Source organism: Chiloscyllium plagiosum, chromosome 5 (genome assembly GCF_004010195.1).
Source record: "Chiloscyllium plagiosum isolate BGI_BamShark_2017 chromosome 5, ASM401019v2, whole genome shotgun sequence".
In the NCBI taxonomy this organism is placed as follows: domain Eukaryota; kingdom Metazoa; phylum Chordata; class Chondrichthyes; order Orectolobiformes; family Hemiscylliidae; genus Chiloscyllium; species Chiloscyllium plagiosum.
This window is the reverse complement of record NC_057714.1, coordinates 18,116,472-18,138,690: the sequence shown is the minus strand read 5'-3', so window position 1 is coordinate 18,138,690 and position 22,219 is coordinate 18,116,472. Positions and strand designations below refer to the sequence as shown.

At 40.9% G+C, this 22,219-nt stretch overlaps 1 protein-coding gene across 1 annotated transcript in view; it reads right to left on the bottom strand.

The window, feature by feature from the left end:
• Positions 1 to 22,219, bottom strand: part of LOC122549736 (sodium-dependent dopamine transporter-like) — a 101,573-nt gene that overhangs the window by 54,685 nt on the left and 24,669 nt on the right. Inside the window, exon 5 of the mRNA XM_043689660.1 lies at positions 18,736 to 18,870. Within this exon, the coding sequence (XP_043545595.1) occupies positions 18,736 to 18,870 (135 nt within the window). The remainder of the gene's footprint in view (positions 1 to 18,735; positions 18,871 to 22,219) is intronic.

Below are 22,219 nucleotides of genomic sequence, written 5' to 3'. Positions count from 1 at the left end.
CCTCATTTTTTCTCTGCGTATTTCCTTCTTAGTAATCCTCTGTTGTTCTTTAAAAGCTTCCCAGACCTCCGTTTTCCCACTTATCTTTGCTATGTTATACTTTTTCTCTTTTAATTTTATATGTTTCTTAACTTCCCTCGTCAGCCACAGCCACCCATGCCTCCTCCTAGGATCTTTCTTCCTTTTTGGAATGAACTGATTCAGTGAGATCATTCCTGATCTGATAATCCACAACTCAATTCTTCAGCCTTCATAACCCTCAATTCTCTTACTGATTAAAAATATTCCTCAGCCTTTTATATACTTAAAAAACTCAGGATTCACTACTATCTGAGAGGAGAAATTCCTTTTCATCTTTCTTAAATAGGCAACCCTTTATTCAGAGAATACACCCTCTGGCCCACTAAGGGAAACAACTTTTCCATATATACCCTATCCAAGTCCCCTAAGAACCTTGCATGTTTCAATAAGGTTGTCTCTCATTCTTCTAAACTTCAATAAGTAGAAGCATACTCAACCTCTCCTCAGAAGACATTTCCTCTATATCTGGGATCCATCTAGTGAACTGTCTCTGGATTGGCTCCAATGCCAGTATATCTTCTTTTATATAAGGGACCCCAAACTGTTCAAAGCATTCAATCAGAACAGAATTAAAGATGGGATCAGAAAATAATTTTTACACAAACTAAAGTTAAGAAATGAAAACTTCTACCACAAACCATTGTTGAAATATAGCATATTTACTTTTGAAGTTCAATTGTCTGATAAGTGAAAATACTAAAGGATATGGGGAATGAGCAAGAGTGTGGGATTAGATTAAATGGTGATAAACACTAGAGCAAGTCCAGTGAGCTAATGGTCTCTTTCCATGCTGTAACACTATGATTGTAATTGCTTTTCTAACCCACAGGACATGCACGGAATATCTTCTCTGGATTATTTACTGCGGCTTGTGATATGTTATCTATGTTTAAACAGCTGAAAGTCTGATTATCATCCTATCATTTTGCCAAGTCAATCAACAAGTTAATGACTTTAACACCTTCCATTGCTTACAACAGCTGAATTGTGACAACTATTTTTCAAACTATTCTTGAGTTGGCAAAATAAAGGTTCTTCCATTCTTTCCTGAATAGCTAGCCTTGCTGCTGTGTTTATCTTAATGTATGACGAACAGATAATTCCTTTCTGTGAAGCATTGGTTATCAATCAGTTTTAGTTTTCAGCTAAGGGTCTCACCTACGATGTTAGATAACCAATGGCCAATTGTAGAATTTTCCTTTATACATAGAGTGTGACAACTTATGTCTAGGAAGTGTTGAGCTTTGTCAATTTCCACAGACTTTTATTGAACCTTTGAATGTTTCAATTTCCTCACGTCTTAAATATAACATCATCCATGCAAAGAAACAGTCTGAATAAATAGATATAAAGAGGCAGACATTAAGTCAGGAGAGGCAGCATTACAGGAGATTGTTGAAAGGCAGAAGAGATCAGTTTTGACAAAGATTTTGGACATGAGAGGAATTGATGGAAAAGTTTATAGAGGAAGTTTCAGAGACTATGGTCTATCACTGTGTCTACAATAATTTCAAATGACTTTTTTGTTAAAATGTACATGGTTTCATTAGTGTTGGTGATGCCAAATAAAATCCGGCTCTGCAAAATTAAATTGAGCTGAAAAATGAAGTAATGGATTACAATACAAAATTACCCACCCTCATTATTTCTGAGGCAAGCGGCCACAGCCTTCTAATTTAAAGGGCTGCACCATGCAGTCAGCGCTAAACCTGAATGCCTGAACAGGGATTGTAAAGTTACGAGAATCTAGCAAAGTTAAAGCTAGAGTGTACAACCTTTTTTTTGAAAAAGGAGAGGTGAATTGTGGATGAAGCAAGCGTTAAGACATTGTTCTAAAATTGATTTTAATGTGGAGAACAGTTCATGTTGATAATCTTCCTGGAATGCTTGGGAGCTTAATGGAACCAACCTTCAAACTACCAGAGGCCATAGAAAGCATTCTGAGAGATTTCAATATGATGTCAGAAACAGATAAATCCCATGGCTTACATCAGCATGAGGCATGGTCAAGCAGTGAGACGCCATCCATTTAGCACCATCCAATCATATTCAGTCCTCCTAAAGCAAAGTCGTACCAGTGTTACTGATTTACAAGAATCATGAAGGAAGTTCTTCACTGGTTGGAGACTTACTTGGCACAGAGGTTGAGGTTTGGATGTCAATTATCTCAATCTAAGGACACCACAATAGGTTAATGTTGTGAGCCCAACCATCTTCAGCTGCTTCATCAATGACCTTGCTGCCATCATGATTAGAGATACTCACAGATGATTGCCCAATGTTCAGTGCCATTTTTGACTGATCAGACACTTTATGCACATATGCAGCAAGACCCGGACAATATTCAGGCTTCTGTTTATAAGCGGCAAGTCGCATTTGTGCCACCGAAGTGCTAGGCAATGACTATCTCCAACAAGAGAATCCAGTGATCCCCCTTGACATTCAATGTCCTTGCCATCACTAAATCTTTTACTGCCAACATCCTGGCAGTTACAATTGGCCAGAAACCAAGCTTTATCAATTCTATAAACACCAGTGGCCATAAGGGTAGGGCAGAGGCTGGACATCCTGCAGCAAGTAACTCGCTTCCTGTCTCACCAAAGCCTATCGAGTATCTGCATGGCACAATTCAGCAGTGAAATGGAATACTCCCTATTTTTTCTGGTAAGGTGCAGCTCCACAGACAAGGGTGAGGTAAGGTGAAATTCAACGTGATCCAGGACATAACATACTTGATTGTCTCTCCATACACTCAATCTGTAGGTCCTTCACCAGCGATGCACAGTGGAAGCAGTGTGTACCACCTACAAGATGCACTGCAGAAACCCACCCAGGTTCTGTCAATAGCACCTTGCACATTTCCAACCTTCACCACCTGAGTGGACAAGGGCATCAGATACCTTCTCTTTTGCACTGATTAGGTGGGCACCCCCATTGTTAAGAATGGGAATATTTGTAGAGCTGCCTCCTCTTGTTCTTTGCATAATTGTCCACCATCCTCCAAATTAGGAGTTTTAGGACTGCAGAGCTTAGATCCGATCCACTGATAGTGGGATTGCTCTAGCTTGTCTATCACATGTTGCTTCTGCCGTTTGACTTGCAGGTAGCTCTATGTAATTTCACTATGTTGATGCCCCATTTTCAGGTATGCCTGGTACTGCTCCTGGCATGCTCTCCTGCACAACTCATGTTGGTCCCACAGCTTGAGGGTAATAGTACAGTGGGGATATGCCGGCATATGATGTTACAGAGTTTAGTTAAATGCAATTTTGCCTTTGCCGATGGCCCATGCTGACTCACGGATGCCTAGTTCTGAGTTGCTGAATCTCTTTGAAATCTATTGCATTCAGCATGGTAGCAGAGCTATGCAACAGAACAGAGGGTAACCTCAAATTGAAGATACATCATTGTCTCCACAAGGAGTGTGAAATAGTCACTCTGACCGATACTGCCAAAGACATGTGAATCAGTGACATGTAGACTTGTGAAGACAAGGTCAAGTGGCATTTTCCTTCTTTCACCATCTGCCGCAGACCCAGTCCTCCAGCTTGATCATTAATGGTTGTGCAGCCAAGCACTGTTAATGATGGACATTGAAGTATCCACTCAGAGAACATTCTGTGTTCTTGTCACCCTCAAATGTTTTTTTTCATCAGAGTTCAACATGGAGAAACATTGATTCATCAGTCAAAGGGTCAGTAGGTGCTAATTGATAGGAGGTTGCCTTTTACTGGAATTCTATGAAGATATTACGAGCATGGTGGATAACAGGGACCCAGCAGATGTGTTGTATCTGGATTTTCAAAAGGTATTCTAGAAGGTGCTGCATAAAATAAAGGTGCACACCATTGCGGGCAATGTATTAGCGCAGATAGAGGATTGGTTAACTAACAGAAAGCAAAGAGTGGGAATAAATGAGTGTTTTTCTGGTTGACGATCAGCGACTAGTGGTGTGCCTCAGGAATCAGTGTTGGGACTGCAAATGTTTACAGCTTGCATAGATGATTTGGAGTTGGAGACCATGTGTAGTGTGTCAAAGTTTGCAGATTACACTAAGATGAGTGGCAGAGAAAAGTGTGCAGAGGACTCTGAAAGTTTGCAGAGAGATTTGGATAGTTTAAGTGAGTAGACAAAGGTCTGGCAGATGCAGTACAATGTTGGTAAATGTGAAGTCATCCTTTTTTTAGTAATAAAAGTAAAAAGGACTATTATTTGAACAATTAAAAAGTTGTAGCATGCTGCTGTGCAGAGGGACCTGGGTGTTCTTGTGCATGAATCGTTGAAGGTTGGTTTACAGGTGCAACAAGTAATTAGGAAAGCAAATGGAATTTTGTCCTTCATTGCTAGAGGGATTGAATTTAAAAGCAGGGAGGTTATATTACAGCTGTATACGGTGCCGGTGAGGCTACACCTGGAGTACTGCATGCAGATTGGTCTCCTTACCTGAGAAAGGATATACTGGCACTGGAGGGAGTGCAGTGGAAGCTCACTAGGTTGATCCTGGAGTTGAGAGAGTTGATTTATGAGGACAGACTGAGTAGACTGAGATTATATTCATTGGAATTTAGAAGACTGCGAGATGGGGGTGGAATGTTGTGGAGACATTTGGAATTGTGAGAGGAATGGATGGGATGGAAGGGGGAGGTTATTTCCACTGGCGGGTGGAGCTGGAACAGGAGGGCATGGCCTTGAGGTTGGGGGGAGCAGACTTAGGACTGGCTTGTGGAGGAGATTCTGCATCTGGGGGGTTGTGGATCTGTGGAGTTCCCTGCCCGGTGAAGTAGTTCAGGCTTCCTTATTAAATGTTTTTAAAGCTAAGATAAAACAGTAAAGCAATTAAGGGTTATGGTGAGAGGGTGGGTAAGTGGAGCTGAGGCCATGAAAAGATCAGCCATGATCTTATTGAATGGTGGAGTAGGCTGGAAGGGCCAGATGGCCCTCTCTAGCTCCTAGTTCTTATGTTCATGTTTTTCTTGAAGCCTTGAGACTTCATGGGAACCACAGTCAATTTGGAGATATCCCAACACAACTCACTTCTGACAGTATACCATTGTATCACCAGCTCTGGGTGGCCTGTTATGCCAGGGAAACACAATATACTCAGGGATGATGATAGTGGTGTCTGGGAGATTGCATTTAACATATGATTCCATGAATATGACGGTCAGGCTATTTCTTAACTAATCTTACGACAGCTCTTCCAATTTTGACACAAGCCCTCAGTACAAGTTAGGAAGACTTTACAGAGTCAACATCACTATGCTTGACCTTGTTAGTGCTTGAATCAATGTCAGGTGACATTGTCTGGTTGAGTTCCTTTTCTTCAACTTTATGGTAGTTTGCAACTAAGTCTCTTGCGAGAGTCTTCAGACACGACCAATAATTCGCATCAGAAGCCACACATAGGCCAAACCAGGGAAGGATGACAGATTCCCTTTCGTAGAAGATATTAGTGAATCACATAAAGGTTTATTGCAGATTTATTAATGTAATTCAAGTTTCACCACCTGCCATGCTGAAATTTGAACCCATCTCTCCAGAGCATTAGCCTCAGGCTCGAGACTACTCGCCCATTGATAGTACAACTATGGCACTTGCTCCCCAAACTTTGGGCATCAACTCCACCCTCCTGCCTGCTTTCTATAGCCTTTGATTCCTTTGGAGAACAATTTGATTATCTTAACCTTAACTATATTCCAAGATGGAGCATCCACAGCCTTCTGAAATAGACATTTTCTAAGGTTCACAACCCTTTCAGTGAAGAAATGTTTCCTTTTCTTGGTACTAAATGCTCCCCCTCTTTCCTGGACTGTATGCTAAAATAGAAACAATCTCAGTGTCTAATCCCTTCACTCTTACTTGTTTCAATGAGATCACATCTCATTCATTTAAATCACGGAGTATATAGATTTACACTAGTGCACCACATCATAGGATAACTCAGTCATTTTTGAAACCAATCTTTGAGCATCAGTTGTATGGCCTCCCATATCTTTCCTTGAATATGATGGTCAGTTGGGTGGCGCGGTGGCTCAGTGGTTAGCACTGCTGCCTCACAGTACCAGGTTCAATTCCAGCCTCAGGTGACTGTCTGTGTGGAGTTTTTACATTCTCCCTGTATCTGTGTGGGTTTCCTCCAGGTGCTCCAGTTTCCTCTCACAATCCAAAGATGTGCAGGCCAGGCAAATTGCCCATGCTAAATTGCCCATAGTGTTAGGTGCATTACAACATAGCGCAGAACAGCCCCTTTGGCCCTCGATGTTGCGCCAACCTGTGGACTATTCTCAGATCGTCCCCCTACACTATCCCAAAATCATCCATTAGTCAGAGGGAAATGGGTCTGGGTGGGTTACTCTTTGGAGGGTCAGTGTGGACTTGTTGGGCCAAAGGGGCTGTTTCCACACTGTAGAGAATCTAAACTTGGATGTAGTCAGGAATGAACAAGTGTCACTTCCTCAATGTGGAGCTGATCTGCAGCTATTGGCTGTGCATCATTGCAATCTTAAGAGTTGCCATGCTAATTTTACAGTGAGGCAGATGATTGAATTCAATCATAATGTGCCTGGTTGGATTTTAGGCAAACAAGTGATGCCCTCTGAGGCCATGACTCATTTAGTCCCCAGAGAAACTTCAAGGCACCAACCGAATATTCACACTGAGCCACTCACTTACTAGGCATAACATCGAACAGAGGGGTGATTGTAGCAGTAGGCAAAAGGCAACAACATTGAAAGAAGAGAACCATTAACAATATTGTTAATGTAGTTACCAGAGAGGGAAGTTGGGTGATTTGCCTTTTAGTGGGAATAAAACTGAAAGACCAGAAGGTTTGTCTCGTGAGCTGTTTGCATTTATTCTGAAGTTGAGAGTGCATGGAAGAGGGGAGAGGGGTTTATGAACATGGTTTGCAGTAGGGAAAAGGGGAAGAGGTTATCTTTGCATTCTGGGCTTGTCCTGAAAATAGTTAGCAAGGGAAAGCAAAAGATTCAAAGGACATTGAATTCAGTTCCAGGTGATGCTGTAGAGTACCTCCTGTCACCAGCTTTAAACAGTCAAGGGTCTGAGAAACTCATGTTTATGCCCTACATGTTAAATTAAAAACTCTACATCAAATTTCATTAAGTCATAGTGTTAATTATCTTCACAATTAATAGAACTGGCTTTTCCTTGCAGCATAACAATAATGCTCCTGTCACTGGTACAATACAGACCCAACATCATACCATTGGGTTCCTCCTGTCATGCATTCCACACTATTCTCAGCCTACCAGTTAATTAATTGTACACAGTGCTAATTACAGGATTTTGAAAGTGATTTCAAGGTGACAATAATACTATAGCTTTTGTTTTATGACAACAGTTTAGTCCTACAGAACTCAAATTAAATAAATATTTGCATGAAAGCTCATCCCATGTAGACAAATAACTGTGGCAAAATAAGAAATTAAGAGATTTTTGCACATATTAAAATAAAACCTAGCATTGCATTGTACATTGTGGTGAACGTGTAATTCAAATACGTTATGCCATCAAATTCTGATCTGGAATGCCTGACCGAAAAAGGCTGTGGAACCAAATTCAGTGACAACTTTAAAAAGAGAATTTGTTCTATGCTTAAAGGAAATTATTGTGGAGCTATGGGGAGAGACCAGAGGAAGGGAATTAATTGAAAAAGTCTTTCAGAGTCGGCAACCAAGGGCTGCCTCTTGAGTTGTACTGAAATACATAAACAGTTAGAAATGAATGAAGAGTAATGGGTGCCAGCAGACTAAAATAAGCTGCATATTTCCAAATGTATTGATGTCTTCAGTATTCAGTGCAGTTGCTTCACTTTGAATTCATTGTATAAGACCCTTTACTAAATGCATTTCTTTATTACTGCTTCCTCTGTAATGGCCTGTTAAGTAGAGTTCTTCCTGTGTCTATTTGAATCCATGTCTTATCTGTCGTCCCAGACAATGGCTTCTATTTCTACTTTTTGTTTGTTTTTTCCTTCATCCTAGAACCCCCCTCTCCTTTCTTTATTTCTCTTTCCATTTTTCCCCTTGAGGGTAAATGGTCCTTTCAAAGAGCTATTCCGAACTTTGATCTTTGTGCATGTCTGCTATTCTAAGCTTGAAACCCTCTCAGGAAATCCTACAGCATTCCACAACGGAGCCATTGAGACATTCCTTGATCTACTTTGTGAGCAGCAACATCGAATACCTCACCAACATTACCACCAAACATGCCCAGTGGAGGGTCAGCGTAATCATCTACTCTGCATCCCACTCATCCCTCCCTATGGATAGTTCAAGCAGATTGACTATCCTCACACCTCACAACCTCTTTTAGACAAACACCAATGCTGAAGAAGGGTTCATTGAGGAGAAAGTGAGGACTGCAGATGCTGGAGATCAGAGTCGAGAGTGTGGTGCTGGAAAGGCACAGCAGGTCAGGCAGTATCCAAGGACCAGGAAATTCGACATTTTGGTTAAGAGCCCTTCATCAGGAAAGAAGCTTGTGAGCCGAGGGGTTGGAGAGAAAACTGGGGGGGGTGGGGGTGGGGCTGGGGGGGAAAGTAGATGTGAGTGTGATAGGTAAATGGAGATGGGGTATTGGTGTTAGGTGAGAGAGGAAGGTGGAGCGAATAGGTGGGAAGGACAATGGACAGGTAGGATGGGTCATTGGGACACCTGCACTAACCAACTCCACTGCTCCATGACCAAACACTTCAGCCTTCTGAAATAGACATTTTCTAAGGTTCACAACCCTTTCAGTGAAGAAATGTTTCCTTTTCTTGGTACTAAATGCTCCCCCTCTTTCCTGGACTGTATGCTAAAATAGAAACAATCTCAGTGTCTAATCCCTTCACTCTTACTTGTTTCAATGAGATCACATCTCATTCATTTAAATCACGGAGTATATAGATTTACACTAGTGCACCACATCATAGGATAACTCAGTCATTTTTGAAACCAATCTTTGAGCATCAGTTGTATGGCCTCCCATATCTTTCCTTGAATATGATGGTCAGTTGGGTGGCGCGGTGGCTCAGTGGTTAGCACTGCTGCCTCACAGTACCAGGTTCAATTCCAGCCTCAGGTGACTGTCTGTGTGGAGTTTTTACATTCTCCCTGTATCTGTGTGGGTTTCCTCCAGGTGCTCCAGTTTCCTCTCACAATCCAAAGATGTGCAGGTCAGGTGAATTGGCCATGCTAAATTGCTAAATAGTGTTAGGTGCATTAGTCAGAGGGAAATGGTTCTGGGTGGGTTACTCTTTGGAGAGCTGGTGTGGACTTGTTGGGCTGAAGGACCTGTTTCCACACTGTAGGGAATCTAATCTAATCAAAACTGTGCACACTCCAGGTATCATTTCGTCAAAGCCCCATGCAACTATAGAAAGACTTCCCAATTCTTGCACTTCAATTCTCTTGCAACAAGGATCAACACACTACTTGGTTTTCAAATTATTGCTATAGCTTTAGATTACTTTACAGTGTGGAAACAGGCCCTTCGGTCCAACAAGTCCACACCGCCCCACCGAAGCGTAAACCACCCATACCCCTACATTTACCCCTTACCTAACACTACGGGCAATTTAGCATGGCCAATTGACCTGACCTGCACATCTTTTGGACTGTGGAAGGAAACCGGAGCACCCGGAGGAAACCCATGCAGACACGGGGAGAATGTGCAAACTCCACACAGTCAGTCGCCTGAGGCAGGAATTGAACATGGGTCTCTGGTGCTGTGAGGCAGCAGTGCTAACCACTGTGCCACCGTGCCGCATAGCTGCGTCACGACTTTGCATTATACTTGTATGAGTCTACCCAAATCTCTCTGAGCAGCAACATGTACAACATGCACACCTTTTAAAAAACATTTTGCTTTTCTATTCTACCAACCAAAGTGAATAACCTCACACTTCCCCATATTATACTCCATCTACCATGTTGTTACTGACTCAATCTGACTCCTGTCCCAAATTCCTTTGTCACATTTTTGTATCCTTAAAGCTTATATTTTTCACCTAGCTTTGTATCATCAACAAACTTAGGTACATGACTGCTTGTCTCTTTGTCATTCATATAGATTGTAAATAACTGAGACTGCAGTAATTATCCATGATGTAGTACAGGTAGAATCAATTAACAGGTTCAAGGAAGAAATTAATATGTCAGTGACGAAAAGTGAGATAAAGGGGTAGAGGAAGCAGGGAGGAAAGTGGAGTGGAGACCAGAATAAGATCAGCCATGTAAAATGGCAGAACAAGTTTAAAGGGGGGTTAAATTGACTTTTCTCACTCCTAATTTCTATGTTTCTATGTAGTCCATTAAATTCCATCCTGCCAACTTGAAAATGCCCCGATCTCCAGCATCTGCAGACCTCACTTTCTCCACCAGAATAAGATCAGCCATGTAAAATGGCAGAACAAGTTTAAAGGGTTAAATTGACTTTTCTCACTCCTAATTTCTATGTTTCTATGTAGTCCATTAAATTCCATCCTGCCAACTTGAAAATGCCCCACTTATCTCCAAACATAGAGTCTTCCTTAACCACTTCTCCATCCATGCTGTGATAAGTTTTTTTTTTGCTTCCATTTGTGATATGTAAGCAAGACAATTTGTGAATATTGCAACTTTCATGGAACATAGAGTTCCAGTGCTCTGTTTGGTTCTGTGGAATAGGGGTAAGCTTGTAGTAAGGATTGGAATAGAACACTCAGAATACATCAAGGGCTACTGACCAGTTAACTTCTGGTAGTTAGAGGTAGTCAGAGCAGAAGGTTGCTACCAAGGCATAGTGGGTTAGAGATCAAGACAGTGAGAAACGGACTCCATGCAGGAGTACTGGTAGCTGCTGAGAAGGTAACAGAAAGCCACTGACTCTATGTAGCTGCAGTTTAGAGATTGGTCCCTGGAGCTGTTGGATAGCTCCATTCAATTAAAACTCAAGAGAAAGTAAGTATTGGACCTTGGAAGAAACCTGTGAGTCATTAATAACTCAGTGTGACAGAGAGTGAGGTGAAAGTAGCCCATAATCAACTTTTACTCAGTGCTGCTAAGCTAGATTATAGATCAGAGAATTTCAGAGACAGTAATATAGAATCATAGAATTTTACAAGAGGAGGCGATTCGACCCATCATGTCTATACTGGCTCCTGAAAGATCTACTCAGCTAGTCCCAATCTCCATAGCCTGCTAATCTCATCATTATTTCAAATAAATATCAGCTCCCTTTTGAAACCTCCTGTGGGATCTTCTTCCTCCTCCAATCTCCCCAGCAGTGCATTCTAATTCCTAACAACTCTCTGAGTAAGGAAGTTTCTCCTTCTCTCAGTCCTAGATTGCTTGTTGACAATCTTACAACTGTGAACCCTAATTACTGACATACCAAACAGTGGAATCGGAATTTTTTTTTACCCTGTCAAAATTGTTTATAATTTTGAACACAAAAGCATGGAGTGGAATCCCTTATAAAGTTGTAACAACATCTATTAACTCTCAGTGTTACAAATCTCGGAATGTCTTGCAAAAAATCCATGGAACTTTTTTTGATTGCATTTGTGATTTGATGTGCTCTCTGGGGTGTTTGGCTAAAGTTTGTCTGTTATCCATTTATAGCTTGTGTTAATTCTGAATTTTATGTTAATACTGTTCTAATTTTTGGATAGTAAAATTTATTGCTGCTTGTTCAAAACTGTAGTTTATTCCCTTCTGAAATTACACATTTCCTCTGTAAAAAAAGGGTAACTGGCCTCTAGTGAGATCATATCATAATTTAAATGGTCTGGTTTGGGATAATAATATATTACCCCCAAGCCCATGAGCTGTCATCTTGCAAATTTTATGTGGCACATTATCTAATGCTGTTTGGTAATTCAGATGTGAGGCATGTGCTGGTTTTCTTCACCTACTCCATTTGTTACATTCTCAAAATACTAATGCACTGTAAAACATGATTTCCCTTTCATAACACCATATTGACTCCATCCGATCATCTGCTGATTTTCTAAGGGGATTATTAATTTATTCATAGATTCCAGCAATTTCTCAATGATTGATGACAGTTCTGCAGTTCCCTGTTTTCTCCCTCTCTTCTTCCTTAAAATAGCTAACTTTTGCTAACTTTCAACCTACTGGGACCATTGTGTTATCTAGGGAATTTTGGAAAATCAGAGCCGAGTGTGGATCTCTTTTACAGCCCTAGGAGGTAGGCCATCCAGTTAGGAAATTTGTCAGACTTTAAACCTTCAACCTTCAGCAGTGACTACTAATTACTTTAATTTCTTCATTCATTTTATCCCTATGTTACCCTGTATTTCTAGTATGTTTAGTGCATTGGCAGAGCTGCCTGAAAATTGTAGTCAATGTAAAGATGATATTTTGCACCAACTTACTTTCAGTAGAGCTTTGCACTTGTAGCCCATCCTTTCCATCGTGGAAATGGGCAATCCATTAGAATATTGACAAACCAAGAATGGGTGAACATCCTTTTATTTTAACATCATATCCAAGAAGATACTGTGATGGTTAGTAGCTGAGAAAAGGTAAAATTTGGAACTGTCAGCAAAATGGGAATCAGGTTGTATTGTAGCCAACTGAGCCAATCAACTCTGTCTGCTGCCTCCCCCCTTATTCCACTGTCTCTTTGTCCATATCCTCGGCTGACTGACACATAGCTGGTGATAAATGAAGTCCCTCATGTTGTACAGCATGCAGTGGACTACCATGAGTCACAGCACACAATCAGCTGAGCAGTGCACGGCTTCTTCAATATGGTCCAGGCAGCAGAAGTGTTATTCCAAAGACCTGCTCTGTCATATTTCATGCTTTCCAATAAGTGTGACAGCATACTAAATTCAAGAGCTATGTAATCAAAGGATAGTCCTTGTCTGCTAGAAGCCAACCTTTGATTTTTCAAAATGGCTCCAATATCGACTGAGATTGTTTTTGGGTTAAAGGCTTGAATGGTGAAGAATTTGATATATGGGCTCAAGAATTTTTTTTGTCAGTATGTAAATATACCTCCTAGAGAAGGAAAAAAACCGGACCTTCTCTTGGGAAATAAGGCAGGGCAAGTGACTGAAGTGTTAGTGGGGGAACATTTTGGGACTAGTGATCATAATTCTATTAGTTTTAACATAGCGATAGAAAAGGATAAACCTTGAGTAAAAGTTAAAGTTCTTAATTGTAGTAAGACAAATTTTAATGTAATGAGACAAGAACTTTCAAATGTTGATTGGAGTAGGCTGTTCTCAGGTAAAGGGATGACAAACAAGTGGGAGGTTTTCAAGAGTATGATAATGGGAGTTCAGAGGTATTATGTTCCTCTGGTAAGACTGGTAAGAGTAAAGGAACAATGAATGAATAAGTATATTGAGTTTCTAGTCAAAAATAAGAATCATATATTAGATGTAGACAGTAGTTAGCACTGCTGTCTCACAGTGCCAGGGACCCAGGTTTGATTCCAGCCTCGGGCTGTGTGGAGTTTGCACATTCTCCCCATGTCTACGTGGGTTTCCTCTGGGTGCTCTGGTTTCCTCCCACAGTCCAAAGATGTGCAGGTCAGGTGAATTGGCCATGCAAAATTGCCCATAGTGTTAGATGCATTAGTCAGAGGGAAATGGGTCTGGGTGGGTTACTCTTTGGAGGGTCGGTGTGGACTTGTTGGGCTGAAGGGCCTGTTTCCACACTGTAGGGCATCTAATCTCATCTAAACTGGGATCAAATGAATCTCTTGAAGCATAGGGGCATTCTTAACAGGGAAATCAGGACAGAAAAGAGGGGATATGAAAATGCCTTGGCAGGTAACGTTAAAGATTCTACAATAGAGGTCTATAAAATCATGAGGGGCATGGATATGATAAATAGACAAGGTCTTTTCCCCGGGGTGAGGGTGTCCAAAACTAGAGGGCACAGGTTTAAGGTGAAAGGGGAAAGATTTAAAAGGGACCTAAGGGCAACTTTGTTATGCAGAGGTTGGTGTGTGTATGGAATAAGCTGCCAGAGAAAAAGTGGCAGAGCCTGATACAATTACAAAACTTGAAAGGCATCTGGATGTGTATATGATTAGGAAGGGTTGAGAGAGATATGAGCCATATGCTGGCAAATGGAACTAGATTAATTTAGCATATCTGGTTGGCATGGATGTGTTAGACTGAAGGGTCAATTTCCTTGCTGCACATCTCCATGACTCTATAGACTCTAAGGACATTAAGAGGAAAACAGCAACTAGAGAGAGAATAGGCCCCTCATAGAAGATCTCTATGAGATCCTCTAAGAGTTGAACCTTAGGTGATAGGTGACATTCCGAATGAATTTTTACTGAGGAGAAAGAAATGTAGGCTAGAGAATGCCGGGAAATAAATATTGATGTATTGAAAACAGTTCCCATTACAGAAGAGGAAGTGCAGGAGGTCTTAGAAAACATAAGGTGCATAAATCTCCAGGGCCTGACCCTGGACATTGTAGGAAGTTAGGGAAGAAATTCCAGGGCTTCTAGCAGAAATATTTCTATCATTTATAACCACGGCTGAAGTGCCAAAGGACTGGAGAGTGGCTAATGTTGTGCCTTTATTTAAGAAGGTTATAAGAAGAAGCCTGGGAACTATAAACCTGTGAGACTGACATCGTTAGTGGGTATGTTGTTAGAGGTGATGCTGAAAGATAGGATTTGCATGCATTTGGAGTGGCAAGGATTGATTATGGACAGTCAGCATGGTATTTTGTGAAGAAAGCATGTCTCACAAACGTGATTGAGTTTTTGAGGAAGTAACCAAAAAGATTGATGAGGGCAGACAGTAGACATTGTTTACATGGACTTTAGTAAAGCCTTTAACAAATGAGTAAAGTTAGATTGCATGGGATTCAGGGTGAGCTTGCCAATCAGATACAATATTGGTTTGATGGTAGGAGACAGAGAGTGGTGGTGGAGGGTTGTTTTTTGGACTGGAGGCCTGTGACCAGCGGTGTTCCACAGGGATTGCTACAGGTTCCACTTTTGTTTGGATGAGAATATAGGAGGCACGGGGGTTATTAAGTTTGCAAATGACACCAAAATTGGTGGATTAGTGGACAGTGAAGAAGGTTATCTTAGATCACAAAAAGATCTTGAACAATATGATCAAGGGCTGAGGAGTAGTAGGTGCCGTTTAATTTGGATAAATGAGAGGTCTTGCATTTTGGTAAAACAAACAAGGACAGGACTCATACAATTAATGGTAGGGCATTGGGTAGTGTTGTAGAACAGAGAGACCAAGGGGTTCGGATACATACTTCTTTCAAATTTGCTTCAAAGGTAGACGGGCGATTAAAAAGTCATTTAACATGCTTGCCTTCATTGCTCAGACCTCGGAGTGGCGGAGTTGGAAGTCACATTGAAGTTGTACAGAATGTTGGTGGAGTACTGCGTGCAGTTCTGGTCGCCCTGCTGTAGGAAGGATATTATTAAATTGGAGAGGGTTCGGAATTGATTTACCAGGATGTTGCAGATAATGGAGGCATTTGAGTTATAAAAACAGGTTGGATCGGCCTGGACTTTTTTCACTGGAGCATAGGAGGTTGAGGGATGACCTTATATAAGTTTATATGTCATGAGGGGCATAGATAAGGTAAATAGCAAAGGTCTTTTCCCTAAAGTGGGAGAGTTCAAAATTAGGGGGCTAATTTTTAAAGTGAGAGGAGGACATTTTATTAAGAACATGGGGGACAATTGTTTTACACAGAGCATGGTTCGTGTGTAGAATGAACTGCCAGAGAAAGTGGTGGATGCTGGTACAGTTACAACATTTGAAAGAGATTTATATAAGTACATGAATAGGAAAGGTTTGGAGGGATATGGCCAAAAATAGGTAAGTGGCATTAGTTTAGTTTGGGCACATGTTGGTGTGGACATGAGTTGGACTGAAGGGTCTATTTCCATGTTGTATGAGTCTGTGACTCTATCGAACAGTGGACTATCACAGAATGAAGGCAACATGAACATGGGTCCAAGATACGGACACAGAAAATAGGAGGAGAGTCGTCCATTCAGCTCTTCGAGCCAACTCTGTCACTCAGTATGACTGTGACTAATCAATTCAGCTCAGTAGCCCGTTCCTGATTTCTCACCATACCCTGATCCTTTTAGGCCAAAGAACTTTCTCGAAAATGTTCAATGATTTGGTCTCAAACATTTCCTGTGGCAAAGGATTCCACAAAGTCACCATTCTCTGGATGAAGAAATTTCTCAAACTGCAGTCCTAAATAGCCTGCACAAATGTGACCCTTAGTTCTGGACTCACTGGTCATCAGGAACATCTTTCCTATATTTACCCTTTCTCGCCCTGTTAGACTTTTCTAGGCTTCCATGAGATTACCTCTGATATTTCTAAACTCCAGTTAAAGTAGTCCTAACTGATCAAGTCTCACTTCTTACATCAGTCCTGTCATCCCATAAATCAATTTGTTGCACTCCTGCCATAGCCCAGCATCATTCCTCAGATAGAGTTCAAAACTGCATACAATTCCCAGGTATGGAATTATCAAGGCCCTGCAGAATCTCAGCAAGACATCCCTGCTCCTGTAAACAAATGCTCTCACTATGAAGACTTACAAGACGTGCTGTATTGGGGTGTATCCAAACTGGATACAAAGAGAGTAGAATTTCTTTCAGTCGGGAGAAATCTTAGAGTTAACGTACAGTATCTATAAAGTGGACCTGTGCAGTCAGTGGCACACTGCAACTTAGTGTAATTGTAATCAAGCTGATAACTGCCTATTTTTCCCTGGCATGAGAGAATGACATGTATTCAGCTTCTTTGGAACACAAAGCCTTAGTGCTACAGTGACAAATAATTGAGAAATGGTGCAAGTGTTGCCTGTTCTGATCTGGAAGGGAATAAACAAAAAAGCATGTACCCATAGTTCTCTGAAAGTGCAACTATTGCAAATAAGAGCTAGAAAATGTCAGTATGGATATCCTTGTTAAAATGGATATGCTTGAAACACCACTCTTTGCTGAGATGGAGATGGGATAATTGCTCCCTCAATAGCCGATCATAGAATAGAATCACAGAATCCCTACAGCGTGGAAACAGGACCTTAAGCCAAATAGCTAGATCAGTGGTGCTGGAAGAGCACAGCAATTCAGGCAGCATCCGAGGACAGGCAAAATCGACGTTTCGGGCAAAAGCCCTTCATCGGGCTTTTGCCCGAAACGTCGATTTTGCCTGTCCTCGGATGCTGCCTGAATTGCTGTGCTCTTCCAGCACCACTGATCTAGAATCTGGTTTCCAGCGTCTGCAGTCATTGTTTTTACCTTAAGCCCAATAAGTCCACACCAACCCTCCGAAGAGTATCCCACCCAGACCCAATCCCCTAAATTTATCCCTGACTAATGCCTCAACACTACACATCCCTGAACACTATGGGCAATTTAGCATGGTCAATTTACCTAACCTGCACATCTTTGGATTGCGGGAGGAAACCACAACACCCAGAGAAAGCCCACACAGACACTGGAAGAATGTGCAAACACCACACAGACAGTCACCCGTGGGTGGAATCGAATTTGAGTCCCTGATGCTGTGAGGCAGCAGTTTTAACCACTGAGCCAGAGGTGTACACAATCTCCTGCTTAGAGATATTTACGTCTCCTTGTGTAAACTTGACTTGCTCTGAGTTTGTGCTCTCCCTTTTGCCTGAAATGTTAAAATCCAAAGTGAATGCATTACAAGTGCACACATGACTGGGAGCGACTAGAACCAAGTCTTTCACTGTATGCTGCATACTCCCTGCAGAATCACATGTAGTCATGAATTGCAGAAACCACCAGTCACTTCTGCAATCGCAGCAATGCCAGTTGGAAGTAGTTAGCAACAAACACAAAAGTGATTGATGATTTTTTAATACCGATAGTGGAGTGAGATTCCTGCTGCACATATTTAGCTGTGTGATGTTAAGAGAAGATATTAGCTGAGTTCCAAAATGGCAGTTCTAGTGTCAAATCAGTTATATGCTGATTAAATCCATGATTTACCAACTCTGCAAGCATCTAATGGAGATTCCCAGCACATGCGTTAATGCTATCATCAAAATGACCTCTGGTTTGTTTCATATCAGAATTTTCACGAAGAGGACATCATTTTGCATGACATCCGTGATGAAACAGAAAAGGCTTTAAGGTGCCTAATTTTGCAACTCCTAGTGCTTAATATATAAATTGATACTATGAACAAATGGTTAAATATTGCAAGAAAAAATATAAACAGAGGATGATCCAGAGCAAAATCCTGTGAATTGCCATGAATACTGTTAGATAGAAACAATTTAATGCAGCATAGTCGGTTTACAATCACTTCAAAATAAAATACATTTAGAATAATTTTATTCGACAGACAGACTCAATGGTAACTTGACAGAAATGTTAACTTGTCTGCTGACACTATAAATGCTGTGTATTTCCAGCTGTTTCTGTTATTGTTTCCTCTGCACTTACCATATTTTACTTGTTTTCTCTTTCATCAAACAGATTGTTAAAGTGTACATAAAGCTAGGTTTTGGCACTTTAATATTATATATGTTTATTGTAATATACACAATAAATTATGTGTATCCATTTTTAAATATCAATGCAAACATTGTAACTGTACATCATAAAAATATTAAGACACTGGTCCTAAAAACTTACTGAGGCTTTACGGAGGCGTAAGAAGTCAACGCTGAGATATGCTTTGATTCCATCAATCGCTCCAGGGAGAGTAACTCCACGAAGCAGTAAGATTGTAAGAACCACATATGGCATAGTGGCAGTAATCCAGACAACCTGTTATGTATTAATGAAAAACAATAGCTTTTTAATATTTTTTGCTCACTTTATTGATTTTCATTAAGCTGAGTTTTATACATATTGAAGCTGCAAAATATTTAAAGCAGGGGTAAATTCAATATCAGTATTAGATTAATTATTCCTTCAATAGATAAGCACAAAACACTCAAACATTTATACGTAATGGATGTAGGTTTGCTCGCTGAGCTGGAAGGTTCATTTTCAGACGTTTTGTCACCATACTAGGTAACATCTTCAGTCAGCTTCCGGACATAGCCGGCTTTGTCCGGAGGCTTACTGAAGATGTTACCTAGTATGGTGATGAAACGTCTGAAAATGAACTTTGCAGCTCAACGAGCAAACCTACATCCAGAACCGCAACCTGAGCTAATTTATGAGTAATTTTACAAGTGTATGTAAAGGTACTGAATATGAACATAGGTACAGAGTTGGCCATTTTGATTATACCCAAGTATAGTATGATTTCTGCAATTTCTATAATTTCAGTTCCCATGTCACACTTACATAAAATAATATTTAGTGGTGGCAAAATCATTTCAGAATTAGTTTATACATGCACAGAGTCTCACAAAGGGTACATACTAAGTTGTACATTTGGTGTCTACTCTTTTCTTCTTTCTTCCCATGTCCTGAGTTCAAATGCAACCCACCCTGAAATAAAATGAATGATTGTCAAGCTGCCAGTGCCTTTAGGCAGCTCCTAAACAGACAAATTCTGGTGAACTTGTTGAACTGGCAATAGCCAAAAGGTAAGTCTTTGGATAATTTTGCTCACCCTGGGCTTTGGCAGAACAACTTTTAAGAGTATATTTTTCTTCAGTCAACAGGAAGTAATATAGAGTTGGCAGGATTAGAATCTGTGTGTATAGAGCAGAGGTATCACAAATGAAAGTAATGGGAATTTTGTTGAGGCTTTCTGGCGAGGATATGGAGAAAAAAATAGATCAGGAGATTGAAAAGGCATGTAAGAATGTCACTATTGAATAATAATGGAGGAATTCAATATGTAGTGGACTCGGAAAATCATTTGCAAGTGGATCTCAAGAAAAAGAATTTGTGAAATGTCTATGAGGTAGCTTTTTGGAGCAGCTTATGGTAGAGCCCACTGGGGAACAGGCAGTTCTGGATTTGGTCATGTGTAATGAGTAGACTCGATTAGGGAGTTTAAGGTGAAGGAATCCTGAGGGAGGAATAATTATAATATGGTAGAATTCACACTGTAGTTTGAGAGGGAGAAGATGGAATCAAATGTAACTGTACTTTACAATCAAGTAAAAATAACTACAAAGACATGAGGAACTAGCTGGCCAGAGTTGATAAGAAAGGGAGCTTAGGAGGAAGGACAGTGGAGCAGCAATGGCATGAGTTTCTGGGGGTAATTTGGGAGATACATTAGAAATTTATCTCAAGGACAAAGAAACATACTGAGGGGAGGATGAGGCAACTGTGTTGATAAAGGAAGTCAGGGACAGCATAAATATTAAAGAAAAAGCTTACAGTGTGGCAAATATTCGTGGGAAGCCAAAGGATTAGGAAGCCTTTGAAAACTAGGAGAGGACAACTTAAAGAAAACAATGAGAAGCGAGAGATGAAGAAATAGGAGAGTAAGCTAGCTAGTAATATAAATGAAGATTGCAAGACTTTTTTAGATATCTGAAAGGTAAGAGAGAGGCAAGACATTGGACCACTGGAAAATGAGGCTGGAGAAGTAGTAAAGGTGAACAAAGAAATGGCAGAGTAAGTGAATAGGTACTTGGCTTCAGTTTTCACAGTGAAAGACACCAGTAGCATATCAGAACTTCAGGAGAGCCGGGGCAGAGGTAAGTGTGGTGGCCATCACTAAGGAGAAAGTGCTGGGGAAGCTGAAAAGTTTGAAGGTGGATAAATCACCCAGACACAGTGAAAGACACCAGTAGCATATCAGAACTTCAGGAGAGCCGGGGGCAGAGGTAAGTGTGGTGGCCATCACTAAGGAGAAAGTGCTGGGGAAGCTGAAAAGTTTGAAGGTGGATAAATCACCCAGATCAATGGGACTACACATCACAGACTTCTGAATTAGATCACTGAAGAGATGGTAGGGGTATTGATGGTGATCTTTCAGGAATGACTGATGTCAGGAGGATCTCACAGAACTGAAAAATGGTTAATATAATATTCCTGTTTAAGAAGGGAGGGAGGCAGAAGATAGGAAGCTATAAGCTGGGTAGCCTAATCTCAATTATTGGTAAAATTTGAAAGTCTATTATTAAAAATGACATTGCAGAGCACTTGGAAGTGTATGGTAAAATATGGCTGAGTCAGCATGGCTTTGTCAAGGGGAGACTATGCCTGATAAATCTATTAGAATCATTTGAGGAGGTAACAAGCAAGTTAGACGAAGGAAAGCTAGTGCATGTGATTTCTTTGAATTTCCAAAAGGCCTTTGACAAGGTGATCCACAGGAGACTGCTAAATAAGATAAAAGCCTTGGTGTTTGGGTAAGGTACTTGCATGGATAGAGGACTGGCTGACTGACAGAAGGCAGAGAGTGGGAGAATAGTTTTTTTTCAGGATGGCAGCTGATGACTAGTGGAGTTCTGCAGGAGTCAAGTGTTGGGACCACAACTATTCACGTTATACATTAGCAATCTGGATAAAGAAATTGGGAGCATTGTCATTAAGTCAACTGATGACACAAAGATAGGTGGGGGGACAGATAGTGTTGAGGAAGTCAGAAGGCTGTTGAATGAATTAGACAAGCTAGAAGAGAGAACAAAGAAGTGGCAGTTGCAAACATAATTTGGATATGTCGTGTTTTGCACTTTGTTAGGAAGAATCGAGGCATAGACGATTTTCTAAAAGGGAAAGGCTTCGGAAATCTGAAGCACAAATTAACTTGGAAGTCCTAGTTCAGGATTATCTTAAGATTAACATGCAGGTTCAGTTGGTAATTAGGAAGGCAAATGGAATGTTAGCATTCATTTTAAGAGGACTAGGATACAAGAGCAGAGATATACTGCTGAGGTTGTATAATTAGACCACATTTGGAATATTGTGAGCGGTTTTGGGTCTCATATCTAAGGAAGAATATGCTGGCGTTGGAGAGAGTCATGAGGGGGTTTACAAGAATGATCCCAGGAATGAAGGGCTTGTCATAGGAGGAGCTGTTGAGGACTCTGCAGCTGTGCTTGATGGCATTTAGAAGGATGAGGGGGCGATCTAATTGGAAATAACAGAATACTGAGAGGCATGGTTAAAGTGGACACAGAGAAGATGTTTCCACTAATAAGAGAGGCTAGAACCCTAGGGCCCAGCTTCAGAATGAATGTATAGCCCTTTTGAACTG